This window comes from Eulemur rufifrons, chromosome 16 (genome assembly GCF_041146395.1).
Source record: "Eulemur rufifrons isolate Redbay chromosome 16, OSU_ERuf_1, whole genome shotgun sequence".
In the NCBI taxonomy this organism is placed as follows: Eukaryota; Metazoa; Chordata; class Mammalia; order Primates; family Lemuridae; genus Eulemur; species Eulemur rufifrons.
In genome coordinates this window covers 96,802,804-96,830,322 of record NC_090998.1, presented here as the reverse complement: position 1 = coordinate 96,830,322, position 27,519 = coordinate 96,802,804, and the positions used below count along the sequence as shown (strand labels likewise).

Genomic DNA, 27,519 nt, shown 5'->3' with positions numbered 1-27,519 from the left:
CGTCGGCAGGTCGAGACGTTTGCTCGAATTTACCGCATCCAAGAGGCACACGGTGGAGAAGGCTCCTGGTCGTCGCCTCCCCCACCGGACGTGCCGCCCCAACCCCGGCCCCGACCGAAGCCTCGGCCCCTGCAGCCCGGGCCCCGCCACGCTTCTCCAGGCCTCCGGGCTGGGGCCCAAGCCCGCCCCAAACCGGCCGGGGTCGGAGGTGCCCTCGCCGCCGCCTTCCGGCCAGGCACCGCGGTAGGCAGCCTGCGGCCGCCTGGGTCTTTCAGGCCTTCGCGCGGGCAGCCCTGCTGGGGTCCTTGCGCGGTTGCGTAGCAGCCGCGAGGACGCCGGCCGAGCCGGAAGCGGAGTGCGGCGGCGCGCGAGCCCGTGCCGGCTGGCGTGGTCCGGGCCGCGGCGACGTTCGAGGCGGCCGTGGGGTCCGAGGGGCCGCTGGCCGCGGGCGGGCTAACCGCGGCGTCCCGGCCTCTCCAGCCCTCGCCTGGGACCGCGTGTGCGGACGAAGCCGCCTGGGTAGCGAGCTCGGCGTGTGGGAACCGCCCTCGCCGGCGGTGCTCGGGGCCTGGGCGGAAGGGCGGGCCCGGCCGGGGAAGGACGGGACGGTGGGTTCAGGCGCCGGTGGTTGCGGCCTCGAAATACTTGTCCAGTGAAACAGCTTGCCCGCTGGATCCCAGGGACGGCGACAGCCGTTGAAAGCCCGCGCGCGTGCAGCGATACGGCTGGGTTTGGCTTCAGGCGCCTGTGTCTGCAGGGTGGAGGTGGGCGGTGGGAGCCCTCACCGCGCTCACCGAGCACCTGCCACTTCCCGCAGGGGCGCCAGAGGCTGAGCGTACTCGATAAGCAACGCTCGGCCCCTGCCTGTGCAGAGGCAATAGCTGTGCGGTGACCCCAGTCGGGGAAACTCGGGCTCCTTCTTGACGTTGCCACCCCTTACCGTGTGCACACCTCTGCCATAGCTCCTACCGCAGTAGACTGCCGTGATTCTGTCTCATGGCCTCTGGTCCCGACGCACTGTCCGGCTCCTGGTGAATGCTCGGTGAGGTCCAGTCATTGTTGCTGTGTTGCCATCCTCGTGTCATTTGTATGTGCTCAGCTAACTCCGAGTCTGGACTATGGTACATTTTTAGGAACGTTTGCACAGTACTGTTTGGCTGTGAGGGGAGCAGAAGAAAGCTAGAGATGATGTTCCACTTAGATGTTGGCACTGGGTGGCTGGCGATGTAGATGGTGACCGGGAGGAGCAGCATTTGGCTGGGCTAGCCTGGCGTGCAGGGAAGCAGGCTGGGTGCAGGTTCGTTTTGGCATTATCAGCATTTAGGAGGTGTTGGAAGCTAGTAGAGGTTGAAATACCCCTGGAGAAGAGGGTTTGGGGATACTCAGTTTGGGGGGCGTGTGCTGGTTGCAGGGGGATGGAAAATGAAGGGGAGGTGAGAGGCACCAGGGCAGAGGATCAGGAACACGGGTTGGGCATCTTTGGCTGTGTAGTCGGTGTCATTCAGCGATGAGAGCTCGGGCTTTTTGGCAGGTGGCGTCTCGTATCAACCAGGTGACAGGGGTACTAATTTTTGTTCGTGTTGCAGGAGTGAGAAAACTTTTATATGTTGAACCTGTAAAGTTTCAGCATGGCTTTAGAATGCCGTCTCTCTGGGTGGGAGCAGGAGGTGTGGCTTGAGCATACCCGCAGTGGGGAGATTCTGTAAGGGAAACCACCCTGAGAGGATCTCATGGGGCAAGGTGACAACCCCAAGGCTCAGCAGGTAGCAGCCAAGTTGGTGGTGCGTGAAGAAGGGGATGTGTCCTGGGGCCCCTCTCTCATTGGCTCATTGGCTCTCCTGTGCAGGAAAAGGAAGAAATAGATTTGGTTGAGGGAACCTCTCATCTCTCTAACAGCAGCCTCTTGTTGCTCTTCCCAAACAGTGACAAGACCCCTTTCCTGGACCCCTCTCTACAGAAAGGAGTCAATGGCAGGAGACAGAACCAAACCCTCTGAGCTGGACCAAGAGAAATACGATGCTGATGACAACGTGAAGATCATCTGCCTGGGAGACAGTGCAGTGGGCAAGTCCAAGTACGTTGGGACATCAGGGAAGAAAGGCCAGGCCCGGAGTGGGTCTGGGTCGTTAGAAAAGTCCCCCAGAGGCACAGAGGAGCACAGCTTCCATGGGATGGTGAGGGGCAGTAGTCTTGGCTGGAGCCCAGCCATGCACAAGGGGAATCACATCAGCAGTTGTGTGTGTTCTCGAGGAGGGAACAAGTCATAGGACTGAGGAATTGGAGCATTTCCATAAGTCCCGACAGCTGTGGAGCAGGTGACGCTACTGTACGTGGTCTGTGGGCTCGGGGATTGCAAGGACAGGGGAGTGGGACTGAAGAGAGGAAAGTGACCACACAGCTGATGGCGTATTGAATAAAGGTGAGAAAGGTGCTTTCTGGGGGGATTCGCTGAGGTTGAGAAGAGCGGGCAGAAATGATGGCCGGCTGTAATCATTGTGAAGACTGGCTTATTCGGTGCCTAGGAGCACAGGTGTGGGGGAGGGGAGGCTCTGCGGTGCTTATCTCCATTTCTCACCTGTCTGGGTCTGGGGAAGGCACGTTGTCCATTTCTGCCTTCACAGGATGAGGGGAGACTTGCCCCCACCTAGACGTTTGGTTTGGTCTTACCTCCCAAGTGCTCCAGGCCCACCCTGTTTTCTACTTTCGTTTTTATTAACATATCCTTGGACTTGGATAGCTGCCAGTAATTCTCTGGGTGCTTTGCTGGTTTTGAGGCCATCTTCATGGATTCATGTTCTCTCTCTCACTCTCTTCCCCACCCCACACTCACACACCGCAGCTCTAGTTTAGTGCTTTACGGTTGCTTTGACCATCCTCAACAACATGCACATACAGCAAAAATGAGGGTTGCTGTTGTAGTTTGGGAGGCTGCCCAATAAATAACACCCCCTCTGTCCCCACCTCAATTTCAAACCAACAGAGAGAAAATAGGAAAGGCAGGCAGGTGGAGAACAGATTGGCAGCTGCATAACTCACGGAGCTTTTGGAGGATATAGCTGGGTGTGAGACACCAGGTGCCGGCCAGCTCCGTGCTACCCAGCCCCCAAGTTTAATGCTCATCTATCGTAAGCCTCATATAAAATAATACCAAAAAAGAGTATCTAAGTGGTTAACAGGACATCAAAGATTACCATAATGTCGGCCTCCACAGCCACGATATTTAGAAGACAAGCCAGTCCCCAGCCCCTAGCAGTATCTCAGGCAAAACATCCCAGATATAAACACCGTGGTGGGAACAGTGTATCTGAGGGAAGGTGAGTGGGTGAGAAAACCTTGGTTCAAGGTTTCATGGTCTTTGAATTTATTTCTCTCCTTTGATTTCTTTGGACTCAATTTTATGCCAGTTTTCATTTTCTCTAACTCACTCGGGCGTTTTTCTCCCATCCTGTGGGTTGGCTTTGTCACTTTCTTGATAGTGTCCTTTGATGTACACAAGTTTGAAATTTAGAGGAAGTCCAACTTACCTTTTTTTCTCTTATTTCCTGTGCTTTTGGTGTCATATTTAAGGAATTATTCTAAGTTCAAAGTCATGAAGATTTTCTCATATATTTTCTTCTAAGAGTTTTACAGTTTTAGTTAAGTTTAGTTCTTTGATTTTTTTTTTTTTTTTTTAGACATAGTCTCACTCTGTTGCCCTGGGTGGAGTGCCATGGCATCATAATAGCTCACTACAATCACAGACTCTTGGGCTTAAGCAATCCTCTTGCCTCAGCCTCCTGAGTAGCTGGGACTACAGGTGCTTTAAACTGCACCCAGCTAATTTTTCTATTTTTGGTAGAGACAAGGTCTTATTCTTTTCTTTTCTTTTTTTTTTTTTTTTTTTTTTGAGACAGAGTCTCACTCTGTTGCCTGGGCTAGAGTGCCGTGGCGTCAGCCTAGCTCACAGCAACCTCAAACTCCTGGGCTCAAGCAATCCTCCTGCCTCAGCCTCCCGAGTAGCTGGGACTACAGGCATGCACCACTATGCGTGGATAATTTTTTCTGTATATATTTTTAGCTGTCTAAATAATGTCTTTCTATTTTTAATAGAGACAGGGTCTTGCTCTTGCTCGGGCTGGTCTTGAACTCCCGACCTTGAGTGATCCTCCCGCCTCAGCCTCCCAGAGTGCTAGGATTACAGGTGTGAGCCACTGCGCCCGGCCTGTTTATTTATGTCAACTTACCATTTTTATATGGTGTGAGGTAAGGATCCCTCTTGATTCTCGTACATGTGGATATCCAGTTTTCTGAGCACCATTTGTTGAAGAGACTCTCTCTTCCCCTCCTGATCGCAAGCAATCCTCCCACCTAGGCCTCCCAAATTGCTAGGATTATAGGCATGAGCCACCACACCTGGCCTTCTTATTTGACTTTTGCTCAGCTTCTCGACTGTATAGGTTTATGTCTTTTGCCAAATTAAAGAAGTTTTTAGGCATTATTTTTTCTATTACTTTTTCAGCCCTGGTCCTCTTGTGTTTCTCCTCCTGGGATTCCAGTGAGACACATCGTCTCATAGACCCACAGGTCTCCAAGGCTCTGTTTATTTTTTGCCCGTTTCTTTTCTTACGCTTGTTCATGGCAGGTAATTTCTTTTGTTCTGTTCTAAAGTGCAGTGATTCTTTCCTCTGTCCTCTCCATCCTACCATGAGCCCATCCAGTAAGTTTTCATTTTCATTACTGTATTTCCAGATGTTTTAAAAATTCTACTGGGTTCTTTATATCTTCTATTTCTTAGCTGAAAAACAGTCTCTCTGCTGAAACTCTGTTTCTTTGCTGAGACTGTCTATATTTTCATTTGTTTCAAGCACATCTGTAGTTTCTCAGTGCGGCATTTTTATGCCAGCTGCTCTAAGAGCTTTGCCAGATCATTATGACATCTGTGTCATCTCTAGAAGTCTGTTGATTTTCTTTTTTCACTCAGCTTGAGATCTTTCTGGTTCTTGGTATGACGAATAATTGTCTATTGAAACTTGAGCATTTTGAGTATCATGTTATGAGCCTCTGACTCTTACCCAAACCTTCTGTTTAGCTGGCTTTTTTTTTTTTTTTCTGTGGAGTTGGGGTCTTGCTCAGGCTGGTCTCAAACTCGCCTCAAGTGATTCTCGGCCTCAGCCTCCTAAGGTGCTGGGATTACAGGTGCGAGCCACCGTGCCTGGCCCTGTTAAGCTGGCTTCTTCGGTGGCACCACTTCAGCGGGGGCAGCCCCCACCCGTACCCACCGTCCTCATCACTGTCAGGGGGTGCAGCCCAGGCTCTGTTGACACTGGGTGGGGGCCTCGTGACCGTCTGACAGAGATGAACGTTTTGGCTCTGGTCAGGCTTCTGTGACGCCAGCCCCGCTGGGAGTGTTGCTGGGTGCCTGGTTTCCGCCTCGGCCTTTATAGGTGGGGCTACGATTTTTCCATTGTGTTTGGGTGGTGGTTGTGGTCTGAATGTTTCCTGTCCCGAGGCGCTCACCCTTGCCTGTTCCTGTGGTTGGAGAGAACAGTCTGGTGGTGTTTTGGGGGGTTCTGTTGTCTGTGGCCATTGGTGTATCTGCTTCTCCAGCCCCAGGTCTGGGATGTCTGAGGCACAAAGAAAACCCAGGGAACTTAACGCTGTGTCGGTCCTTGGGTGCCTTGATCCCTAGCCCATCTGCCTTCTATTTTCCAGGTTCTTCTGTTTGATTTCTATATTGTGTAGAGGTTTTGATTTTCCTCGGGAGTAGGAAAGTACATCTGCCTTTTCCCATAAGCAGAAATTATTACTATATGGAACTGTTATATTTTTCAATCTTGACTATTTCTCAAGTCTTCTTTATGATTTATTTTCTAACCTATAAGATATTTATAAGTGGTTTTATACGTTTGATTATCTCTTAGTTTTATAATACAGGGTTGTTGAAATTTAGTTTGGATTTTCTCTTCATAACTTAATTGCATTGTGGTCAGAGGACATGATCTGACATCTTTTGAGGGCATTTTTTTTTTTTAGATTTACTACATGGTCTGATTGGTGGTCATTGGTTATGAAAGCCAGAAAAGGGTGTGTTTCTCCCCTTAGATCCGGGGTGTGTCCTAAATCTGGCTCATTAACTGCTCACATTCATCCACTCAAGTATGGAGTGAGCACCTCTGTCCCTTGGCTCCGTCCTGTCACTGGGGTTGCAGCAGTGAACTACAAATTCAAAACCTGCTCTCGTGGACATCCCATCTAAACCGGGAGAGAACGACAGCAAATAAGTAAAGTTCTTACTATTTCAGCTGGTGTTACGTGCGGTGCAGGGTTGCTGAGGATGGTCTCACTGCTTGGGGGACGCTTGAGCAGAGCCCTGAGGGATCTGCAGAGTTTGGGGAAATGGCTTTTGGGCACAGGGCACAGCCTTCCTGGCCTGTTTCCCTGTGCACAAAGTGGGGACGATTCGATGTGCGTGCTGTGCTGAGGTGGGAGTAAGGGGTCTGAGAGCCTCCCGTGGGCCAGTCTGATACTCACAGTGATGGCAGCTGTTCGGTTATGAGGGGTTGGTGATGGTGATTCCCAGGCTTGGCCTGCAAATGGGCTATGGGATGAGTGGGGAAGAGGAGTGGCTTCCAGGTTGTCAGCTTGGGGTGACAAGCTAGGGGGAAGAGGGGGACAGGGGCGCCACCTGACCACTGTGCGTGTTCTCCTTGCAGACTCATGGAGAGATTTCTCATGGATGGATTGTATCCTTTGAGATTTGAAATGCCCCCTTGTTTCTGGGGTCTTTCCACACTCGTGTGTCTCCACCCCGATGCCCACCCCTTTGCGCCAGCAGTCCGGGCAGGGATGGATGAGTGAGTACACGGGTTTCGTTCTCTCTGGTTTCTCGCCGACGGACCCGCGTCACGTCGCACAATCAGTTCTGTACATTTTGGAGCTTACGCGTGTCTGGATCTGTTTTATATCAGGAAGGCAGTGGAAGAGCTAACAGCACCTGATGCGATCACATGCCTGTATTCACACTCCTCCTCCTCCTCCTCAGTAGCTTCTGACCTCGGGCAAGTCACGTAGCCTCTCTGACCTCAAGGTTTGGGCCCCCAATGTTTAAAAACTCTCTGACATAAACGAACGTAGGAAACTGTGAGGTGCCAGCCCCTCCTTCCTCCGTGAAGTGTTACCTTGTGCGGGTGTGGACTCAGTTCCTCCCGGCAACTGGGAGGTTTTTGAAAGGCTTCCCCGGGAGATCCACTGAGAACCGTAAGAAGAGGCCCTGGACCCTGTTGCCCCCGCCACGGCCCAGCCCCCCAGAGCTGACGGCAGTCACCCTGGGACCTGAGTGGGTCTCGCCCACCTTATACCAGGTGAGCCTGTGCACCCAGCACCCCGCACCGTCTCAGCCTCGCTGGGGAAGCCGCCTGGCATCTTACAGCTTCGCGTGGCATCATCCCCCAGGCTTTTTTTAGGGTTTCATGTACAGGCAAACTGCACTTGTTATAAACAGCGTGTCAGTTGTCTGGCTTGTAGGAGCTTTTTTCTCCAGAACGATGATGTTGCTATCTGGGGTTAGAGTTTCCCTTCTAGAAGAGCACCATCCGTGCAGGAGCCGGAGCACCCTTGGTTAACATTTTCCAACTGCATGATGTTGTTTACGGCATCTCCTTTGTAAGATTCTGTTTCACCTCAGACTGAGATGGCCAGAGCTCACGCCCAGTTCCCCGCCGCCATCCTGCCGTGGAGCGGGTGCAGCGGTATTTGAAGCCGATCCTCTGTCCACAGCATTCATTTCATTGAAAATATAAATAACTACAAAAAGAAAAGGAAGGAGAGGATCCGTTTCCTCACCCCAGACACCCCCGCTGCCCGCCTCTTCCTTACCTCCCTTTTGTTGGTTTTGCTCCCTAACCTGAGTGCAGTCAGCCACAGCAGCTGTCCACGTACGCCCTGACCCTGTACAAGCACACGGCCAGGGTAGATGGGAAGACCGTTCTTGTGGGTGAGCATCACGGGGCCGGGCCGTGCCGACCCTCTCGGGGGAGGAAGTGGGAGAGGAGGGGAGATGGGAAAAGGTCCATGGGAGGGAGTCGGGGGAAGAAATGAGACCCCAGGTGGGATCCAGGGGTGCTCAGGAGAAGCCCAGGAGCCAGGAGGCCAGGGAGGGTGGAATGAGGCACACAGGGGCCAAGTTCCAGCCCTCTGAGGTGGCGTCCAGGCCAGGACAGGGTTCGGAAAAGCGGAAGCCAGTCGGCTGTGCCTGCCAGAGGGAAGGGGAACAGAGAGAGAGAGGCCTTTGACAAGGAGTAGCTTTCCTAGTTTCATGGGTTCTCATTCAGCCAGTCTACAGAAATAACAAGTGTGGTCAAAACATCATCTCCACACCGGGTTTGGACCTTCTCCTTGGCCAGGCCGCTCAGCCGGCCTGACGGTGTCTGCCATCTGTGGTCGGCTCACACGGGAAGTCAGATTACTCTGGACCTGGGGGTCCTGCGTCCTACGTGTGGGAAGGAGGGGAGCCTGCCTGCTCCTCCCAAGGCTTCTCTCTGGTTGTCCCTCCTGGTCCCCGGCCCAGGTCCTGCCTTGCACACCGGTGCACCCACAGCTCTCACGGCACACCCAGGTGGACTGTGGCTTGAGGACACACGTGTGGAGCTGTGTGGTCTCCATGCCTCCCTGTGCGCCCCACGCACTCACACACATGCGTTGGGGTTGGTGCCACGTGTGTGCTGCATCTCGGCACAGAAATGCTCAGGGCACGTGTTCCTTTCTGCCCTCCAGCCCCCATCAGGCAGTCAGAGCTGTGTTCTCGTTGCAGACTTTTGGGACACGGCGGGCCAGGAACGGTTCCAGAGCATGCACGCCTCCTACTACCACAAGGCCCACGCCTGCATCATGGTACGAGACCGGGGGGCGGTGGACAGAGGCGGCGGGCAGGTCTGGGCTGAGGGGTGAGGGCCTGGCCGCCCTGAGCCCTGCCAGCCATGCCTCGGTGCTGCGAGAAGGGGGTCCGGGCCGCCAGGGGAAGCTTCAGACCGTACACGCTCTCCGGAGCTGCTAAGTGCGACTGGAGCCGGTGAGCTCTCTTCTGGTGGGGAGGGTGAAGAAAAGGTAAAGAACTTCCGTACCGGGTGGACCAGCAAGCTCAGGGCTTCAACATCCGCTGTAGCACACAGGAGGCAAACATGGGGGCGAGACAGGGCCACGGTCCTTCCTTGGAGGAGCCCCCCCTCTCCGAGAAGCCCTCGGGGCCTCCCTCGGCCGGTGCCTGTGGCTTTTCTCTAAAGGCAGAGCTGAGGCTGAGTGGACCCAGCAGTTCCCAGGGGACTTTCCCTCCCTCCCTCTCATTGGCTTTCTGGGACACAGTCCCCAAGGTCGTACGCCGGTGGCCGGTGTGCAGTAAGTGCCACCAGAGTGCCTGGCACACAGCCGTGGGAGAGGCAAGAACGGGGAAGGGAATCCTGCAGACATTCGGAGCACGCATCCCGGGCTTGGTGTTCAGGCCACCGCTTTTAGATGCTGAAAGGAGCAGCCTTTTGTTTTGTTTTGTTTTGGTCCATTTACAAACATTTTCATGACGATCAGCCATCTATAATGCATGAGGTAACAGCCTGGTTTTCTGAATTGTGAACCCTAGCAATTGTCACTAAGTAAAAACCCCAGTCCCTCAAACTTCTTCGAACAGCACTCAAGGTCCTGCTTTAATATGAAAGCCGAAACTTGGTGACACAAAACGACCATTTTCTGATGAATCAGGAATCCGCAGTGTCCGAGTTCACAGCTAAGTAGACCCGAGGCTGGGTCCCAGGCTGGGCCCCGCCGAGGCATCGCCGCACACCCTGGCCGCTGGCTGGTTCTGTGCCGTGTGTCTCTGTGCAGTTGGTCCCGTGGGCTGACTGGGCCTTGCTCTCGGCGTGGCAGCCAGATCCCAACACAAAGCACCCAAAGAGAACCAGGTGGGAGTCGTATTTCCTTTCACGGCCGAGCCTGGGAGTTACGTGGCCTCACTCTGGCCGAAGTCACACAGGGGAGAAGCAGAGAACGCCTGTCAGTGGGGGGCAGTCACAGGATCCGAGAAGCAGGTGGGGGGATGATTTGCCGACGTGGTTGGTGTATGAAGTCTGCCATGGCGCCCCACGGCACGTAGGTTCCAGCCACCCTTCCGGCCCTCCCTCCCGCTTGGTGACTGTCTGCAGCCTGTGTGGCCTCCCCGTGGCCCTGAGGGAAGCGCAGCTGAGCAGGGTTCTTTCAGCCGTGAGGAGCAGCCGCGGAGGAGCACAGGAGGGGCCGGTCTGTTCCGCTCGCTGCTGCCTGCTCCTCTGCACGTCCTTCTGCTTGTCCCCCGGTCCCCCGTGGTCACGCCCTTCACTCGGCACTCGGCTCCTTTCTCACGCCTCGCTCTTTGCCACCCACTCCGTGAGCCGCCTCTTTCCTGTGTGTGCCCACAACACTCGGACCGCGGCTAGCACGTGAATTGTGTGTGTGACGTGCGTGTGCAGGGTGCCCGGGTGCCAGGGTGCAAACACACACGTGTGGCCTCCAGCAGCTCACCGGTGGGTGGCCCAGGTACCAGTGCCGAGGACGGCGAGGGCTCTTCCCTCCCGACCCTTCGCAGATGGTAAAGGGACGAGCTCCTCGCCTGATTCCTGCCACTGCCCCGTAAGCACAAATTCCCTTGAAAATTCCCAAAAATTTTGATGTTCATGACCCTAAGGGTACTAAACAAAAGAGGACGGTGGGGTCCGGCACATGGGGCAGTCTGCTGCACAAGTCCGGCCCTGACAACTGGGAAGGGTCGTGCGAGCTGTTCAGTCTCGCGCCTGCTTTGGCCGGGGGTCTTCTGAACGCACCTCTCGGCTCAGAGGAACCTCCTGCCTTTGATGCATCTCCATCAGCTCCTCTCAGACGCTCTTCTGAGGACTGGGGACACCTTCCCTGCTGGCGTCCCTGAACCTGCAGGTGCTGCCACCAGCCCCGTCCGCTGCCCAGGGCGTGGCAGGCGGGAAGCCCTCACCTGGCCACCGGGGAGCTGACGGTCACCAGGGACTCGGGACTCCACCCCCACCGTGGAACCTTGCGGGCCCCTCCCCTCTCCAAAACAGAACGGGTGCTCGGGAAAGCAGGCCTGCACAGAAGGTGCTGCAAGTTCCACTCTAGGCATGCTTTTCAGAAGTCTTCCTTGGGAATTCAAGACAATGTATTGACTTGTTGAAACTGGGCCTGGTGAGTCCCCTGGAAGAAACTCCAGGCAGATTTCCTGCCTCCTTCCAAGGTGCTGGCTGGGGACCCACGGCCATGCGGGGCAGCCCCCAGGCCTGAGCTGGACCGTGTTGCTCGCACAGAGGGCTGGGTGATTTTGAAGTGAAGTCAGCCATTCCAGCAGCCACGGGGCTGTTGTCCCTGACCTTGTTGTACTAGGGCGGTTTGGACCTGTGACCCTGTTCTGGAGGCCGCTCTGGTGATCCCGGCAGCGGCAGCGCAGGGGTGTCTCAAGGGTCCTGCCCTAGCGCCGGTCCACAGTGCGCGTGCTCCTCGCTGATGTTTTAAAATGGGCAAAAACATTAAAGTGTACAAAGGTAACAAAATTATAGGCTACAATAACAAAAGATAAAAATTACTTTTAAAAAGTTTAAAGAATGAACAGAAGATTAACAAAAGCCTAAAATTAAAAGTAAATCAGTGGTACCTAAAGGAAAGCTCTAGAAATAGTGGTATTTATTACAAAGGAGTTTTAGAATAATTTAAGCAAAAATAAGAATAAAAAAATAGTTTGACAATTTTTAACAGATTATATTGATTATTGAGTTGATCTATAGCTGTTAAAGTAGGTAAATAAGATTAGATGACAAGATAACAAAAAAGGAATAAGACTTTTAAAAACACTTTTGGATCCAGAGGTTCCAGGGGGCTGCTTCCCTGAGAGGGGCAGGCTCAGCCCCCGTGACGAGAGGGACCGCCGTTCAGAGCGTGTGTCTGAGTCCCCAAGACTGTGGCACGTCCCGTGCTCACCTGCCCAGGTGTGTGAGTCACCTGGAGGTGGATTGCAGACGCGCTGACGTACCTGAGCTGTCTCCCTTCCTTTGCAGGTGTTCGATGTACAGAGGAAAGTCACCTATAAGAACCTGAGCACCTGGTATACAGAGCTTCGGGAATTCAGGCCGGAGATCCCGTGCATCGTGGTGGCCAATAAAATTGACGGTGGGGCCATCCTTGTCCCCGGGCATCATCGACTCATGGGGGACCCACCAGCCCACCTGTCCTCCTCCTCTCCTGGGGAGGGCTGCCACCATGATCAGTCCCCTTCCCAGGACTCAGGGCGTGGTTGCTTGCATCGCTCTTCCCTTGAGCCAGCCCGCCCTGAACTCTCTAGGACATGTTCCTTGGCCCCTGCCTGTCCCACTGTTTGGAATGGGCGCCTCCAGTGACTCACCCTCCAAACCCCTCTCTCCTTCCCTTGACGAACAGGCCAATTTCCTGTCTTCTCCCTACAGCAGACATAAAGGTGACCCAAAAAAGCTTCAGTTTTGCCAGGAAGTTCTCCCTGCCCCTGTACTTTGTCTCAGCTGCCGACGGTACCAATGTCGTGAAGGTACGGTAGACTGCAGAGGCCATCGGTGAGGTTGGGGCGCCAGGGGGTCCGGTGAGTGGGGAAGCTCTGCAGAGAAGGGCTGGCTGCAGGCATGTGGGAGAGGACGGGGACGGTGAGGGGCTGTGCAGCAGCGAGGGGACAGGGTGACAGGCCAGAGCTTGGTGCGGCCAAATGCCAGTGACCGCGTATGGGGTCAGGTGATGGAAAGAAGGTGCGTTGAGGGGTGAGCTTGCCGATTTTAGAGGTGGAGTGTCACGTGGACTGACGGTGGGGCCCGTGGGTGCAGCCAGGTGGGGTCCGGGGCTCCTGCCCACCACTCTGCTTTGCCCCCAGCTCTTCAATGATGCGATCCGGTTGGCCGTGTCTTACAAGCAGAACTCCCAGGATTTCATGGACGAGGTCTTGCAGGAGCTCGAGGTAGGTCAGGTCCGTGTGTCGGATGGGATGGAACAAACAGGACTTCTCTTCAGAAATAAGGGACCATGACCCAGCGTAGCAGCTCTGGCATCCGCCACCCCACAACGTCTCAGGGACGCAGCTGGGCAAACGCAGGGCCCGGCCTCACCGGAAACCGTGTCCACAGAACTTCAAACTGGAGCGGAAGGAGGAGGACGTCCCGGACCAGGAGCAGAGGGGCAGCGTGGAGCGCCCGTCGGAGGAGGCGGCCTCTGCCCACAGCTGATGAGCTGGGGCCGGCCCGTCCAAACGCCCCTCCCTTCCGCAGCCTCCAGTTCTGATGGAGACACCGCCAGGCCCTGCCTTGTCCTACCTCCTGTGGCCCTGCCCGTCCCATTTGCCCGGCTCGTGATACAGGGATGAGGTCAGCACCGTCAACCCTCTGGATAGGGGCGAGAGGTCCACACCAGACCTCCGTGAGGCAGAATTGGCAATCAGTGTCATCGGCACCTTCCCTACGCCCTGCCCCCCAGGCTAGACGGTGACGAGAATCAGGGAACATGCTTGGGTGTCTCTTTAATAAAAGGAAACTTAGGTCGTTGGTTTCTTTCTTCCCGGAACTGACCTCAGGGACTCTTCCTTGTGCTTCCCCTGAGGCAGCGGCTGGCTCCCCTCCCCCCCCACCCTTTTCCCACTTTCCTTGCCCAACCATCTTGATTTTAAAATGTTCTTGAGCAGACAGCTGTTCATTCCAGATTTTTGAGACTCCACCTCAGGAGCTCTTCTAGGTGAGGGCGCGACCACGGGACAGGCCTCCCATTGGAGCTGAGTAAAACGGTGGCAGGTCCGGCCTGGCGAAGCCCAAGCACCGGTGAACATCAGGGGTCAGCACAGCTGCACCAGGGGACCCGCTTGGATTACAAGAGATTACCTTTACGAAGAGCTTCCTTCGCAACCCCCACTGCAGCGTGGGAGGCTGTCCTGTCATTGTCCCGAGGGCAGTGGACACGGCGCCCCCGTGGGGGCCCAAGGACTGCGGGGCGGCCGTCCACCGCCTTGCCCTGCCCTCCGGTACTTGCGGTTGGCTCGTGTGTTTTTATGATCGTCTTGTGCGTTTGCGTTGTTCTCATTAATTTATTTTGTTTTTATTGTTTCCTTTTTCACAGTAAAGGTTGACTTACGCAAACGTTGAGTACATGTGTGCGCTTTGTGGGGCTGAAATGTCCTAAGCAAACAGACACAGAAGTGGCAGGTCACGCAGTAATGAGGGGCTGCCTTGCCCCGCGATGGGCAGCTCAGGTCGGCTCTCGATTTACTGCGATAGAGCCCATTTCGGCGGCATTTGGTGTTTTAAAAAGAGTAAGTGTTAAATTGGCAGCTCAAGGACAAATGTTTCCCCTTTACTTTATTGATACGTGTTCGGTGTAAGATACTTCACCTGACCAGGGGTTTCCAGGAATGTATTACCCCGATGAGGTGGGATTTAGAGGAAAAAACCCAAAAACGGTAGTTATTGTAAAGGACTAATAAGTATTTCTCTAAAATACAACAGGTTTGTTGAGATAGAATTCTCATACAAGGACACCTCTTCATTGGCCGGCAAATTAATAAACCTCTCTTTGCTTCTCAGACCACGCGTCCGTGTTCTTCTGATGCAGCCTCAGGGACAAATGCCGAACTTTCAGCAACAGGATTCGGGGTCCCCGGGTGGGCCATCGGTACCCCAGTGGGGTGGCACCCACGACTGCTGGGAGAGGCAGGGAGCGGCCCCGGGTCAAAGCCATGGGTCTTCGCAGGTAGGAGCAACTTCTTTTCGAGGTGACAGAGCAAGGCGGCCCCAGCAGTTGCTGGAACCTTTTTAGCTCTGGGGAGCCCCCGTCTCTGTCTCCCTGAAGTGGATGCAGCTCCCCACAACCTGAGCTGAGTTGAGGAGAAGGAAATAGATCTGGGAAACATCCAGACAGCCTCGGCCATTTGTTAAGTTCCCTGGCTGCACCCCAAGACCCTGATTCCACCCGTTCGGGAGGTTTTCATACCTTCCTGTTGATTTGTCTTGAGGCGCCTTTGGGGGTGGGAGTCGTGGGGTTGAGTGGAGCTGGGGAACCTGGTCTGGAGTCATGGCCATTTGCAGTTCCCAGGGAACAGGGGGACTGGGCCGCCTATTTGGGGAGAGCTTTGAACCTTCCAGTTGGGGTGGCCTTTGTCCCGTTTGGATTCCCATCTGTGAACCTTGCAGCCCCGTGGCAGGACGTCTGAGGCACCGTTTGAGGGGCTTATTTGGGGGGCCGTTTGTCCCCTTTCGATGCCTGCTTGTTTGAGAGGCCCGACAGTTTTGTATTGAGGATCCGCTGTATTGTCTGTTGTTTGTGAGTTTTGTTGCAACATAAGGAAGCCCCATCTCCCATTTGATTGATAGGCTGTGGCATTTTAGATTGATTGTGTTGGGAATGCCCTATATTTGTGTTTGCTAAAGATTATTCTCTGGAGTGTGAGGAAAAGTCGTGGTTGATGGTTCTTGGTTTATTCCTAGGAATTTGTTGTTTGGATCCTAATCTTGGTTTGGAGGTACATTTTAAGGGGTCTTCTGCATTGGCTCTTCACCCCAAAATTAATCTCAATTTTGGCCTTCTTGTGCTTCTGTGAAAGGGGATACCAAACTGTCTTGTTTATAGAGGAATGAGCCATAGGTGAGAGGGTGGGAACAACTCAGTGCTGACACACTGTGGAGTCCCCCCCGCAGTCCGCACGCTCTGATCCACTGCCCCGACCCTGGACCACCTGGGAACGAGAAACAGATCCTTTAAAAAAGGAAAGACAAGGCCGGGCGCGGTGGCTCACGCCTGTAATCCCAGCACTCTGGGAGGCCGAGGCAGGAGGATCGCTCGAGGTCAGGAGTTCGAGACCAGCCTGAGCAAGAGCGAGACCCCCCCGTCTCTATTAAAAAATAGAAAGAAATTAACCGGACAACTAAAAATATATATAGAAAAAATTAGCCGGGCATGGTGGTGCATGCCTGTAGTCCCAGCTACTCGGGAGGCTGAGGCAGGAGGATTGCTTGAGCCCAGGAGTTTGAGGTTGCTGTGAGCGAGGCTGACGCCACGACACTCACTCTAGCCTGGGCAACAGAGTGAGACTCTGTCTCAAAAAAAAAAAAAAAAATCCCAAGGGTTTTTTTTTTTTGTACAAACAGAAAAATATACCCTAAAATTTGTATATAAAATTAATGTCCCCGCTCTCCTTTTTCATTTTGTTGAGTTGAGGCTTCTCTCTTTTATTCTTAGTCAACTTAGCTAACAATTTGTCCCTTTTGTTGTTCTTTTCAAAGAACCAACTTTTGGTTTTGTTAACTCTCCCTGTTATTTTTCTAGTCTCCATGTTGTTCATCTCCACTCTAACCCTTATTATGGCCTTTCTTCTGCTAACTTTGGGTTTTGTTTGCTCTTCTTTTCTAGATCCTTCAGGCATCCAATTGGATTATTGATTTGAGATCCTATTTTTTAATGAGGCACATGGAGCTAAACATTTTGCTCTTAGTACTCTACTTTTGTTGTATCCCATAAGTTTTAGTGTATTGTGTTTTTGTCTTCATTCACCTCCAGGCATTGTCTAATTTCACTTGCGATTATTCTTTGATCCACTAGTTTTTTCAGAAGGTACTGTTTAACTTTTTCATTTTAGTGAATTATCCAGTTTTCCTTCTGTTATTGATTTGTAGTTTCAGTCTGGTATATTAGCAAAGATACTTTGCATGATTCAATCTTTTCAACTTTATTAAGGCTTGCTTTGTGTCCTAACGTGGTTGGTACTGGAGAATGTTCCATCTGCATCTAGGAAGAATGTGTGTTCTGCTGTTGTTGGGTGGAGTGTTCTGTATGTGTCTGTCAGGGCCGACTGGTTTGTGCTGGTATTCAAGTCTTCTGTTTCCTTGTTGATCTTCCCTCGGGTTGTTCCATCCATTACTGAAAATAGGGTACTAAAGTTTGTAAATATCATTGTAGAACTGTCTGTTTCTCCTTTCAATTCTGTCAGTTTTTGCTTCATATATTTTGAGATTCTGTTGTTAGGTATGTCTATGTTTGTACTTGTATCTTCTTGGTGGATTAAAACTTTTCTTCAATATATAATGTCCTTTTTTGTCTCTTGCAACCTTTTTTGACTTAAACTCTATTTTGTCTGACAGGAATATGGCTGCCCCAACTCTCTTTTGTTCACTATTCACATAGAATATATTTTTCGTACTTTCACTTTCCTCCTCTTTGTGTCTTTGTTTCTAAAGTCTCTTATAGACAGCATTTTGATGAATTGTTTTTTAATCTTCCAATTTCTGCCTTCTAATAGGACAGTTTAATCCACTTGCATTAAAGTAATTAATGATAAAAAAAGATCTTCTTCTACCACTTAGCTATTTGTTTTTTGTATGTCTTACATGTCCTTTGTTCCACATTTCCTGCCCTACTTCATGTTTTATGTGTTTAATTGGCTTTTCCAGTGCACCATTTTTGATTCCCTTCTTTTTTACTTTCTCATAAATTTTTTAGTTATTTTCTCAGTGTTCTGTTGGGGATTACAATTAACATCTTAAACTTGTAACTGATAAGCTAATTTTTATTGTAACAATTTGTTTTTGATAGAATACACTCTGCTTGTGCCCACTGCCGCCCTTCTCTCTTTTGTATTATTGTCACAGATTACATTACTTTGTAGTTTAGATGTCCATTAACATAAATTTGTAATTATTGTTTTTTGCATTTGCCTATTATGTAGGAAAAAGAGAGACGCTACAAACTAGACCAGAAGTACAACAATACTGGGTTTCTTCTTTAGCTGTGTAGTTACCTTTACCAGCATTCTTTATTTTTCTCATGGCTTCACGTCACTGTCTGGTTTTCTTTCATTTCAGCCTGAAAGGCTTCCTTTAGATTTTCTTACAGGGCAGGTCTACTGGTAATGAACTCGCATTTTGGTTTATCTGGAAAAGTCTTAATTGTGCCTTCATTCTTGAAGGATTGTTTGCTGAATGTAGAATTCTTGGTTGACAGGGGGGTTTTTTTTGTTGTTGTTGTTTTGTTTTTTCTTTACAACTTTAAATATGTGATCCCACTGCTGTGTGGCCCTTGTCGTTTCTCAGGGGAAATCAGCTGCCGACCTCACTGGGGATTGCTTTTGCAGGAGGAGTTACTTTTCTCTTTCTGTTCTCAAAATTCACTCTTTTTCTTTGTCTTTTGACAGTTTGATAACAATGCGTCTTGATATGGGTCTCTTTGAGTTTGTCCTGCTTGGAGTTCTTTGAGCTTCTTGTATGTTTATTTTCTTGTCTGTTCTCAGATTTGGGGAGCTTTTGCCCATTATTTCTTGAGAGATACTTTCTTCACCTTTGCCTGTTTTCCTTCTGGGACTGCTGCAATCGGTATGCTGGTATGTTGAATGGCGTCCACAGGTCCCTCAGGCTTTATTTTTCTAATTCTCTCCTCTTTCTGCTCTTCAAACTGAATTACTCCAATTTTCTTACTTTCGACTTTACTAATCCATTAATCCTTTCTTCTGCCTGCTCAAGGCTGCTGTTTTTGGTCACCTCACAATGTTTTTGAGCAATGCCTGATACTTTTCTACCCTGAGTGGGTTTGCAGTTAGGCAAAACAGGTGCCTCATCTCAGTCTTTCAGGTAGTTGGTGACAGATTAGAATAGACAAACACAATAATTTGCAGATAAGGTCTGCTCTGCCCACCCTACAACCAGGGACCAAGGTCCCATACTGGGAAAGTAGGCTGCTGTCTTCAAGACCACCATCACACTGGTGAGGGGGTGGAGCAAGAGCAAACAAAAATGCCACGAAAACTTTCTATAATTTTAAGTTACCTTTTCCTCATTTCTGTGGTTTTTTTCCCCACTGATGTGAGCCTTTGACTGTTTTCCACAGTTTTAACGAAGTTTCTGCTTCTTTGACAATGTTTCTGTGGAGAGACAGGAGTCTTCTCTCTTGCGCTGAGACCAAGGCATTGCATTTTGTTTACTGAGTGTTTAGAGGATGGTGACTGTCTAGCACCTGGGTACAAAGATTATATACCCAGCAGGGAGATTAAGAAACTGGATTTAGGAGAGAGAGCCCAAAGTGCAACAAACTCCAATTTTCGCCGCGCCAGCTCTTAGCCAAGGCGAATAGAATCTTTTCAATTTAATCAAATGTCGCTATGCTAAAGAGGTACGGCCGCTTAGACCACCGGGCAGGCCTTCCTGTGGGGCCAAAGCATCTCAGGGCTCACAAGTGGGAGATCAGTGGGCACCGAAGTGCTCGTTGCAGATAAGCGTGGGATTATCTAGCGGCACCAACGGGCCCGTAAATGACAGCCTACGTTTATGAGCACCTGCGGTGTGTCAAGCCCTGCTCTGAATGTCTCTCACGTCCTCCTCATTTCGTGGTCACACGGCCCCCTGGCACATCTTCCCAAGGGCACAGAGCCGATGAGGGGCAGAGTGGGGAATTCGTGTGAACCCAGGCAGACGGGTGAATCCTGGAGAGGAAAACTCTCGGCTGCTTCCTCAGTCTGTGTCCCAGCCCCAGCGGGAGAATGCCCGGTCCCTCGGGCTTTCTCGCCGGGGCTCCCCCCGTCGGCCACAGCACCTTTCCTCTGCAGTCTGTCCTGGCACCTCTGCACTTCACTCAAACCCGAGCAGCTCGGGGAGCAGACAGCTGAGTGGGTGCTTGTTGCAGCCGCTGCTCGGCCAGGAGCCAGGCTTCCCTCCCTTTCTGAGACCTGTCGTCTTTAATCCCGTGCGGGGTTAAACCAGATGTTGAGGTGATTTACTCTCTGGCCAGCGTGGGCAGTTGACCTGAACGCATCAGAATTTCTTTCCCAGGAATTTGCAAACAGATGTGAACAGTTCCCGTTGAGAGCCGACTGCAGCGTGGGGTGGGGTGGTGAGCATCAGGGAGCCACTCCAGGAAGGACCCCTTGCCTGGGCTCATTGCCATTCTCGGTGTCTGCTTCAGGCCTTTCCTGTTGCCTCCGTGTGACGCCTTTGTGTCCTTACCGCATAAATGGCTCAAGGTGGTTTCTGTTCCTTGCAATGGAAGATCTTACATAATCCCAAATGATAAGGAAGCCATTCAAAACTCACTCAGCGGCATCCAAAACGTAGCTCCCGTTGCTATTTCTCAATAGCTTTAGTAAATAACATTTTAATTTGCTCAAACCCAGGAACTAGTAAGGTTTAACCGTAGGCCAGTAATGAACTTGAAGAGGCAACGTTCCACTGGCCGCCGCGCAGCCACAGGCAAACTGAGTTTGGTGGCGGGCAGGTGTGCGGCCGCCTGTCCAGCGCCAGCCCTCCACGCAGAGTCCTCGCTGGGGGTCTGTCTCTGGGCGCCCCCAGGAGGACAAGGCCTCCGCACGCGGACCCACACCCCGTCTCTCCCAGTCAGCGCGACTGGCAGCCGCCACCTGCAGGGCCCACCCTCGGATTTGTGTGCGCAGAGACGCTCTCGTATTCTTAACACCTGCAGTTTCACTAAGTGTGGAATAAAGACCACACCTGGCCTGTGGCCCCAGGTCACCTTAGTCCAGCATTAAACACAGTTTTAAAAACACAACTGACACCAATGTACAAACAATTCCACCTTATTGGAGCGTGAAGGAGGGAAGATAGACTTGCTGGGGGAGGGTTTGAGTTGGGTTGGGGAGGGCACATAGGAAACGGTCCAGAAAGCATCTCTTCGTGTCTATACATGTGTATACATTTACATATATATGTGTGTGTATATATATGTTCATTTATTTATTTCATCTTTCATTTTTCTCAGGAGCAAAGGGTTCCCTGGGTCAGTTGAGCCCGAGGTCAGATCCGGAGGCCGTGGTCAGTTCTGAGAGTCCGGTGGCCTCTGTGTCTGAGTACCTCTTCACCTTCAAGGCCTCTATGAGTTGCTCGAGGCGCTTGGCAAAAGAAAGTGCTTGGGAAGGTTTACTGGGCGGTGAGGGTCGGGGTGGGGCCGGGAGCGGGTGCTGAGCTGGGGGTCCGGGGTGGGCTGCGGGGGGTCGGTGTGGAGGGGGCCGATGCGGCTGCTGGAAATACCAAGGAGGGTGGGCAGAGGCCGGGCGGGAGGGGGGGGACTGGGCCGCAGGGGGCCGAGAGCTGGGGCGGGGCGGGAGGGCCGGCGGAGTCACGTGCGGGGCGCTGGCGCCCATCTTGGACGTGATCCAGTTCAGGTAGGGCCAGGTAGCCGTGTAGATTCCAGGGCGCTTGGCACGGGCACAGCCGACCCCCCAGCTCGTGATTCCCACGATCACATAGGCACTTTCCGCGACGTCTTTGCACATGAGAGGCCCGCCGCTGTCCCCCTGCCCGGAAGGACACAGAGGTCACTGCCTGCCCCAGCCACTCTCCCGCTGCCCAGAAGGATCAGGGGGTTCTGGGAGTCACTTTGTGCAGTCACATGGCTTCCTGCTGCTGTAAACACAAGTGGTGGTGGCAGAGTTTGAGGTGGTGCCGAGGCTTCAGCTGGGGTGTGAGAAGGGTGTGGATTGTGACGGTTTCCTCGCGGGGAGGAGATGAACAAGCCCACGTGTCCGTGCGTGTGGCTTTACCTGCATACGTGAGCACGTGTGTGTAAGAGGCTTTGGATGCTTTGTGTTCTGGGGAAGAGAGGGAAACATGCTCTTCAGGGGTGGGTTTTGGGTGACGTGTCCTGTGTGTTGCGGTTGAGAGAAAGTGCTGAATGTGGTGCTTGGTTCCTTGGAGGGACAGCTAGTGGGTGTCATCTGCCACCTGCTTTGTGACTGCAGGTGCTGAAGGGACCAGGGCAGGAGTCACTGGAGCAGGGCCCTGGGCAGGGGCGTGGGGACAGTGGAGGCCAGGGATCCAAAAGGAGGTGCTTTCAGGCCCTAGAGGGACCCGAAGGACGGTACCTGGCAGGTGTCGATCCTGCCTTCGGGGTACCCTGCGCACACGTTGGTCGACTGGATGCGCCCGTTGTACCACTGGGTCGAGTTGCACAGGTCGAGGTCGATGAGGTCCACGCGCGCTTCCTGCAGCACAGCGGATGGCCTGGGGGCTGCAGCCAGGCCACTCGGCCGTCAGTGGTCACGGAACGTGGAGGAGAGCGCAGCCCCCACCCCTCCTGAGCCCCGTCCTCTGTCCTGCTCCAGGTCAACCTCAGGTCCCCGCCAAAGCCCCTGCTCTCGCCTGAGACGTCCTCAGGGCAAGAGAGCAGAGGAGAGATGGGACTGGAGGTGGAGACAGAGCTGCGTGGGGAGGAAGGCGGAGGCGTGTGGACGGGTGGACGGGTGGACGGGTGGCGCGGGGGGCGGGGGGCGGGGGGCGGGGGGCGGGGAGCACACTCGAGTGGTAGCTGCGGGACGATGGAGGTTCCTCGGAGCGTCAGCAGCACCTGGCACGTGCTAGGCGCTCACTGTGCGTCACATGGCGCCGGGGCTCCCGTCTTGGGTCAGGAGGGTGGAGGGCCACCCACCCAGGTCACAGTGGGGATGTGGCAGGGCTGGGACCGGGGTCCAGAATTGCTGCTCTCTCGGCTCAAGTCCGAGACTCCACTTCGCTCCCCGCAGTCCAGCCACACGTCCCTCCCTCCCTGTGCCTCCTCTCGCATCGGGACCCTCCGCTCAGCGGTGGGCCGGGGCTGCGGGGGCCGGGGATGCAGGGGCCGGGCTGGCGAGCCCTCCCGCGCCCCACAGCTGTGCTGGGGAGACCCAGGGCCTGCACGCAGGCAGCCCCGGCCGGGCCGTGGCGGTTGAAAGGGCTCCGCAGCACAGTCAGAACTCCCTCGGCAGCCCAGACACTCCATCACGGCCTTCGGGCTAGGAGAGGCCCCGCCTGCCGCAGCTCACGCGGCCAGCGTGGCGTCCGGCTCAGGCAGAGCCGAGAACCAGTGCGGCTGCCCCTCTTCATCAAGGGTCCCGCAGACAGAGGGGTCCCCGACAGCAGCAGCTGCTCCGGCCTCTTCCAGAGCAGCAGCCCCAGCCTAGTGGACGAGCCCGGACGTCGTGGGGAGCACGCGTGGGGGCAGCCTGCAGGGCAGACCCAGACACAGCGCGTGGCCGAGACGGGAGACGGCTGGGCCTTTGGGCAGCGGAGCTGTGTGTTTGCTGGGCTCCACTTCTGCTTTGCAGCCCCGTCGGCCCCCACCGTTTCTTACCACCCAAGCAGCAGTGAGTTTTGGACCCGCACTGCTCTCGGGGTGGGGTGACACTGGGACAACAATGGCAACAACCCTGGCTTGTTAGCCACTAAGGTGACTTTTCAGGTCTATGGCAGAGCCCATAGTCTCGAAAGCCATGGGTTCCACTGTGGAGACCCAGGTGTCCTGAAACAGAAAAGGCTTTTCCCAATCCCAACACCTTGGCTTTAACTAGCAAATGCTAAAAAGCCTGCAGGAACTCAAACTTCCATGGGAAAGAAGCCATAGTCTAGGCTAGTTCTTCCTGCCCCAAAGCAGATGAGTTCCAGGAAGAGGTAGAACAAGGAAGGTCTGAAGGAATCGCAGGACGGTAGAGCCTGGGGCTTCTTTGAGACATGGGCTTAGGGGTGGGGGATGCATTTGCCAAAAAGAGAGAGAGAGAGAGAAAGATATCCCATGAAGTGCAGGGCAGTTCCAGAACAGAAAAGGTCTTGCGAGACACCCAGGTGTAGCTGGGAGCAACAGGACAGCAACGGAGGGGGTGACGGTAGGGACCGTGAGACCAGCCTTCCAGGGCCCCCGAGAGCTGTGGACACGGTCAGACTGGTAGGCGGAAGAACCCACGTCCTCCCTGCGGAGGCCACGGCAGCGCCGTGGGCACTGGCGGCCGGGGTGGAGGTTCGCACCCAGGCCAGGAGGGGATGGTCACGTGCCAGCAGAGGCCCACGAAAACGAGGACAGCCGGGACGAGACTCCTGTGTCTGAAGGACAGGAGAAGTGACAAACCTGCCAGGAACTTAGATCAACCTCTGGGAGAAGGAAATAAGAGGTAAGGGAAGATGCCTGAAATTATTGATTTTTTTGTTGCCAAAAAAAAAAAGGCTGAGTTTTAAACCCCAAATGGCTAAATTGCCTTGAATCGAGAAGCCTAAATTTTCCATGGTCAAGGAAAAGGGGAGACTGAGAGCTAAGTTAATTCCAGTCACATCTTCACAACCTGCTGTGACTGGGTAAAATGCGTGCGACCATTGACGGAAAGCCGAAGGCATCAGTCACGCACAGAAGCAGGTCCCGCCTGGTCTTGGCCCTGCTGGCAGGACCTGCTGCCACCTGAGGGGCCAACTTGCTGCTTCTGGGCTGAACACGGCTCCAGGCCTAGCGTATGTGGAGGGGGCGTCAGGGACCCAAAGCCACAGCCCTGAACAACCACAGCAGTTGCTCCAGGCCGCACTCTGCGAACCGGTCTGGTGTGGAGGAGATTTCCCTGCTCATCCGGCGTGCCGAGGGCTGGCTAGTGGGCGGCCGAGAGCTCTGGGAGTCAGGGGGAGGCAGATGGCTCCGTCAGGGACAGAGGTCTAGAGAGGCAGCCACGCCATCTCGGATGGAAAGGGGTCCACTGGACAGCTCCAAGGATCCCGAAACACCGGAACACCCGTCACCTACAGAAAGCCACCCCCACCCCCGGTTCCCCTCCCAGGCTGCAGAGGAAACTTCAAGCCGCACAGACGGACAGGACGGATCTGGGCGCTGTGACTGGACAAGGGCGGGAGCAGTGCCCGCCCCCCGCCCCCCGGGAGGCTGCTGCCGACGGTGACAAAGGCAGTCCTGGGGGCAGGAGGGCTGGGCCCCGGAGTCTCACACGCCAGGGAATGTTCGGCTTGGAGACCTCGCATTTACAGATGAGGAACCAAGGCCCAGAGAGGGGAAGGCATGCCCGTGGCCACACAGCCACACCTGGAGGTGCTGTTCCAGGCACCGCATCCAGGTTCCAGATCCAGCAGCTGGGGCTCTGGGTGCCCAACGCAGGCACAGCCCGACCCCGTTCTGAGCACCGCCGTGGTCTGCCGGCACCTGCACCCAGCCGTGTGACCCGGGGCAGGGGCTCAGCCCTGCTCACTGCTTGCCCAGATGTGACAGGCACAGCAGCCAGCAGGCCACGAGGGGAACCCGGAGTCGCTCAGCTGGGCAGCAACAAAGACCACCGGGAGAGGGGCCACCAGTGTCCCCCGGGGGGCCCCTCCGTGCTCACCGTTCTCCTTTATGTACCCCCAGCCGGCCACCCAGCAGACCTGGGGGCCTTTCGGGGGGCCTGCCTTGAGCGGGGGCAGGCAGCCCGGCCCAATGAAGCGCCCGCAGGAAACCGGAGGGGTGATCTTCAAGAGAGCGATGTCGTTTCCCTCCGTCAGAGGGCTGTACTTCTCGTGAATGACGATTTTCTCGACATATCTCTCCTGCGCAGGCGGCTTCACTGGCTTGTGGTTCCCGTACGCAATTTCCTTTGCTCCAAACACCAGTCTCCAATCGTACACCTTACTGCGGGCACAAAGGTAAGCCAGGTCATTGTCACTGATGGGCCGGCTGCACAGAACCCCTGGCGACAGTGACCCCCGGGGCCTCGCTCCAGCAAGGGTCTGTGTCAGCCCCCCCCCCCCCCCCCGAGCCCGGCTGCACTTGGCCTGGAGCCCCGGGTAGACTCTGCGCCCAGCGCCCCCGAGAATGTCCCTTTCTGAGCAGGCCCGTTCTGAAGGCCGCCGTCTGCGTCCCCACACGTACTTTTTGCTGTCGAAGCAGTGAGCGGCCGTGAGCACCCAGTGTGCGTTCAGCAGGCTGCCTCCGCACGCGTGGTACCTGTGGCTGTTGTAGGTGAAGATCTGCAGGCTGACTATCCAGGGCCAGGCCCCGTGCTGGGCCGTCTGCCCTCCAACAACCCGGATGCCGCTTTTCGAGCTCGGCCGGAACCGCAGCCCACAGGGACCACTGGGGAGAGACCGGGCACGGTTCAAACCCAGCGTGGGCACAGCCTGTCCTCGTGACTCCACAGTGGGGACAGGCAGGGACGTGGGGCCGGGACAGCGGAGGCAGCCAGGGCTATCTGGGAAGCGCAGGCTCCGGGAAGTGGTCTGGGGCGTTATGATCCCTGGGGTCTTGCAGGTGTCGTTACAAGGGGGGCCGAGCGGGCCTCAGGCTGTACGGGCCCCGAGGGGCGGCGGGGCCCTGGGCAGAGCGGGACGCTGGCTGGCGCTGGGTCAGGGATCTGGGGGCACCGTGTGCCGGCCTGGGGTCTGCAGAGCCCATCTTGGGTGGGAGACTCGGAAGAGCCGTGTGACCGAGGGGGCCTTGGGGCTGCCGGGGTGGGTCAGACGGTGACAGGAGTCCGGGTGCCGGGCCACAGGCATGGGGGCACAGTGGGAGCAGTGCGGGCCCAGCGGTGGCAGCTCTAGGAGCTGTGTCTCTGGGGGGAGGCCTCACACACTGGATGCTGTGGGGGACCCTGGGGGTGACAGAGGCTGCAGGGGGATGGAGGTGCGAGAGGCGTGACAAGATGGTATGTTGGGGCCACTGGGGTCAACGCAGGTCGGGGTGTCTCAGCTGTCTGGGGAGGACAGGGGCTCCTGCAAATCGGGACCTGGTGGGGCCGGCCCTGGGAGCTGAGGGTCTGTCTCGGGAGGAAACTGGAACAACTTGGGGCCCAGATTCTGGGACGGGGAGGGTCCACGCCGGGGTGTGGGTCACAGAGCTGTGAGACCCCAGGGCTTCGAAGGCCCACGCTCGGCCTCCTCCTCCGGAGCCCTGGACACAGGAGTCTGGGTGGGACCTGCCATTCGGAGGACACCCTTCCCGTCACCGAGGGCCCCTGGCACCCACCCACACGTGCCGTTCTCTCTGGCGCCCACGGACACTGCCAAGAGCAGCAGAACGGCAGTTGGCTGCGTCGCTCCCATCCTGCTGCCCCGGCCTGGCCTGCAAGCCCGGTGACCTCACAGAGCTCCGTGGGCTCCTGGCCAATCAGCAGGTGACTTCCCACCCCGCCCCCGCAGTCCGGCCAGGCCGGAGCCCCTGGCTTAACTGGTTCCTGCCGCGGTGACTCCCTGCCGGCCTGCCAGGCTCCCGCACCCCAAGGATGGCGGCGGTCTTCTGTGCGGCCCCCTCCCCCGTCCCCAGCCCAGGGTCTTCATTCCCAGCCACCCTCCCAAGTCCCCCAGAACCCACCTTTCTGGCCTTGCGCAGCTCTGGGGTCTGCTCCTCATGCAAGCCGCAACCGCTGCAGACTGGCGGGTTAAGGGGCAGCTCGGCCCTTCCGTGACGAGATGGCACAACACAGCAGCGGCCACAGGGAGTCGGCTCAGCACACGGACAGAGCCTTAGCTCTCGGCGGGGCGAACTGTCTTCCTCTCTTCCAAGCGCCTGCGCTCAGCACGCTCTTCAGAGAGCCTTTCTGTCCACGGCTGAATATTGCCCGGGCTTCTGTTTCCTGCCCGAGTGTCTCCGGGTCTCCCTGCTGCGACCTGCGTGCAGCAAGGGGTCTTTCCCTGTGCGTGAATGTCGAGTTTTCGTCACGGCTCCCTGAATGTCACGAAGTCTCATTTTCTCCATCTGATTATCAGGAGAGCGTCTCAGCTCCCAGAGTGGCAAAAACGCTCACTGCGTATGCCTGAA

At 54.9% G+C, this 27,519-nt stretch overlaps 1 protein-coding gene across 4 annotated transcripts; it reads left to right on the top strand.

Annotated features, from left to right (window-relative positions):
* The first annotated feature begins 385 nt into the window (after positions 1-385).
* Positions 386-13,635, top strand: RABL2B (RAB, member of RAS oncogene family like 2B). 4 transcript variants are annotated; one of them, XM_069491808.1, is made up of 9 exons: positions 386-519; positions 1,924-2,074; positions 6,693-6,722; positions 7,893-7,972; positions 8,789-8,868; positions 12,057-12,168; positions 12,465-12,559; positions 12,893-12,976; positions 13,143-13,635. In XM_069491808.1, exons 2-9 carry the CDS (start codon positions 1,968-1,970, stop codon positions 13,239-13,241), a joined length of 687 nt encoding a protein of 228 aa, XP_069347909.1. In that variant the 5' UTR covers positions 386-519; positions 1,924-1,967; the 3' UTR covers positions 13,242-13,635. The 4 variants fall into 4 exon arrangements, with proteins under 4 accessions (XP_069347909.1, XP_069347908.1, XP_069347911.1 ...); XM_069491807.1 differs by having other exon boundaries at positions 12,462-12,559; XM_069491810.1 differs by lacking the exons at positions 386-519; positions 1,924-2,074; positions 6,693-6,722; positions 8,789-8,868 and having other exon boundaries at positions 7,897-7,972.
* Positions 13,636-27,519: the final 13,884 nt, after the last annotated feature.

Excerpts from the sequence above, each read along its gene's own strand:
- RABL2B (XM_069491807.1), top strand. The coding sequence starts at position 1,968 with ATGGCAGGAGACAGAACCAAACCCTCTGAGCTGGACCAAGAGAAATAC. Across the intron at positions 7,973-8,788 it reads TGGGAAGACCGTTCTTGTGG|ACTTTTGGGACACGGCGGGC; the intron begins GTGAGCATCACG and ends TTCTCGTTGCAG. Across the intron at positions 8,869-12,056 it reads AGGCCCACGCCTGCATCATG|GTGTTCGATGTACAGAGGAA; the intron begins GTACGAGACCGG and ends CTTCCTTTGCAG.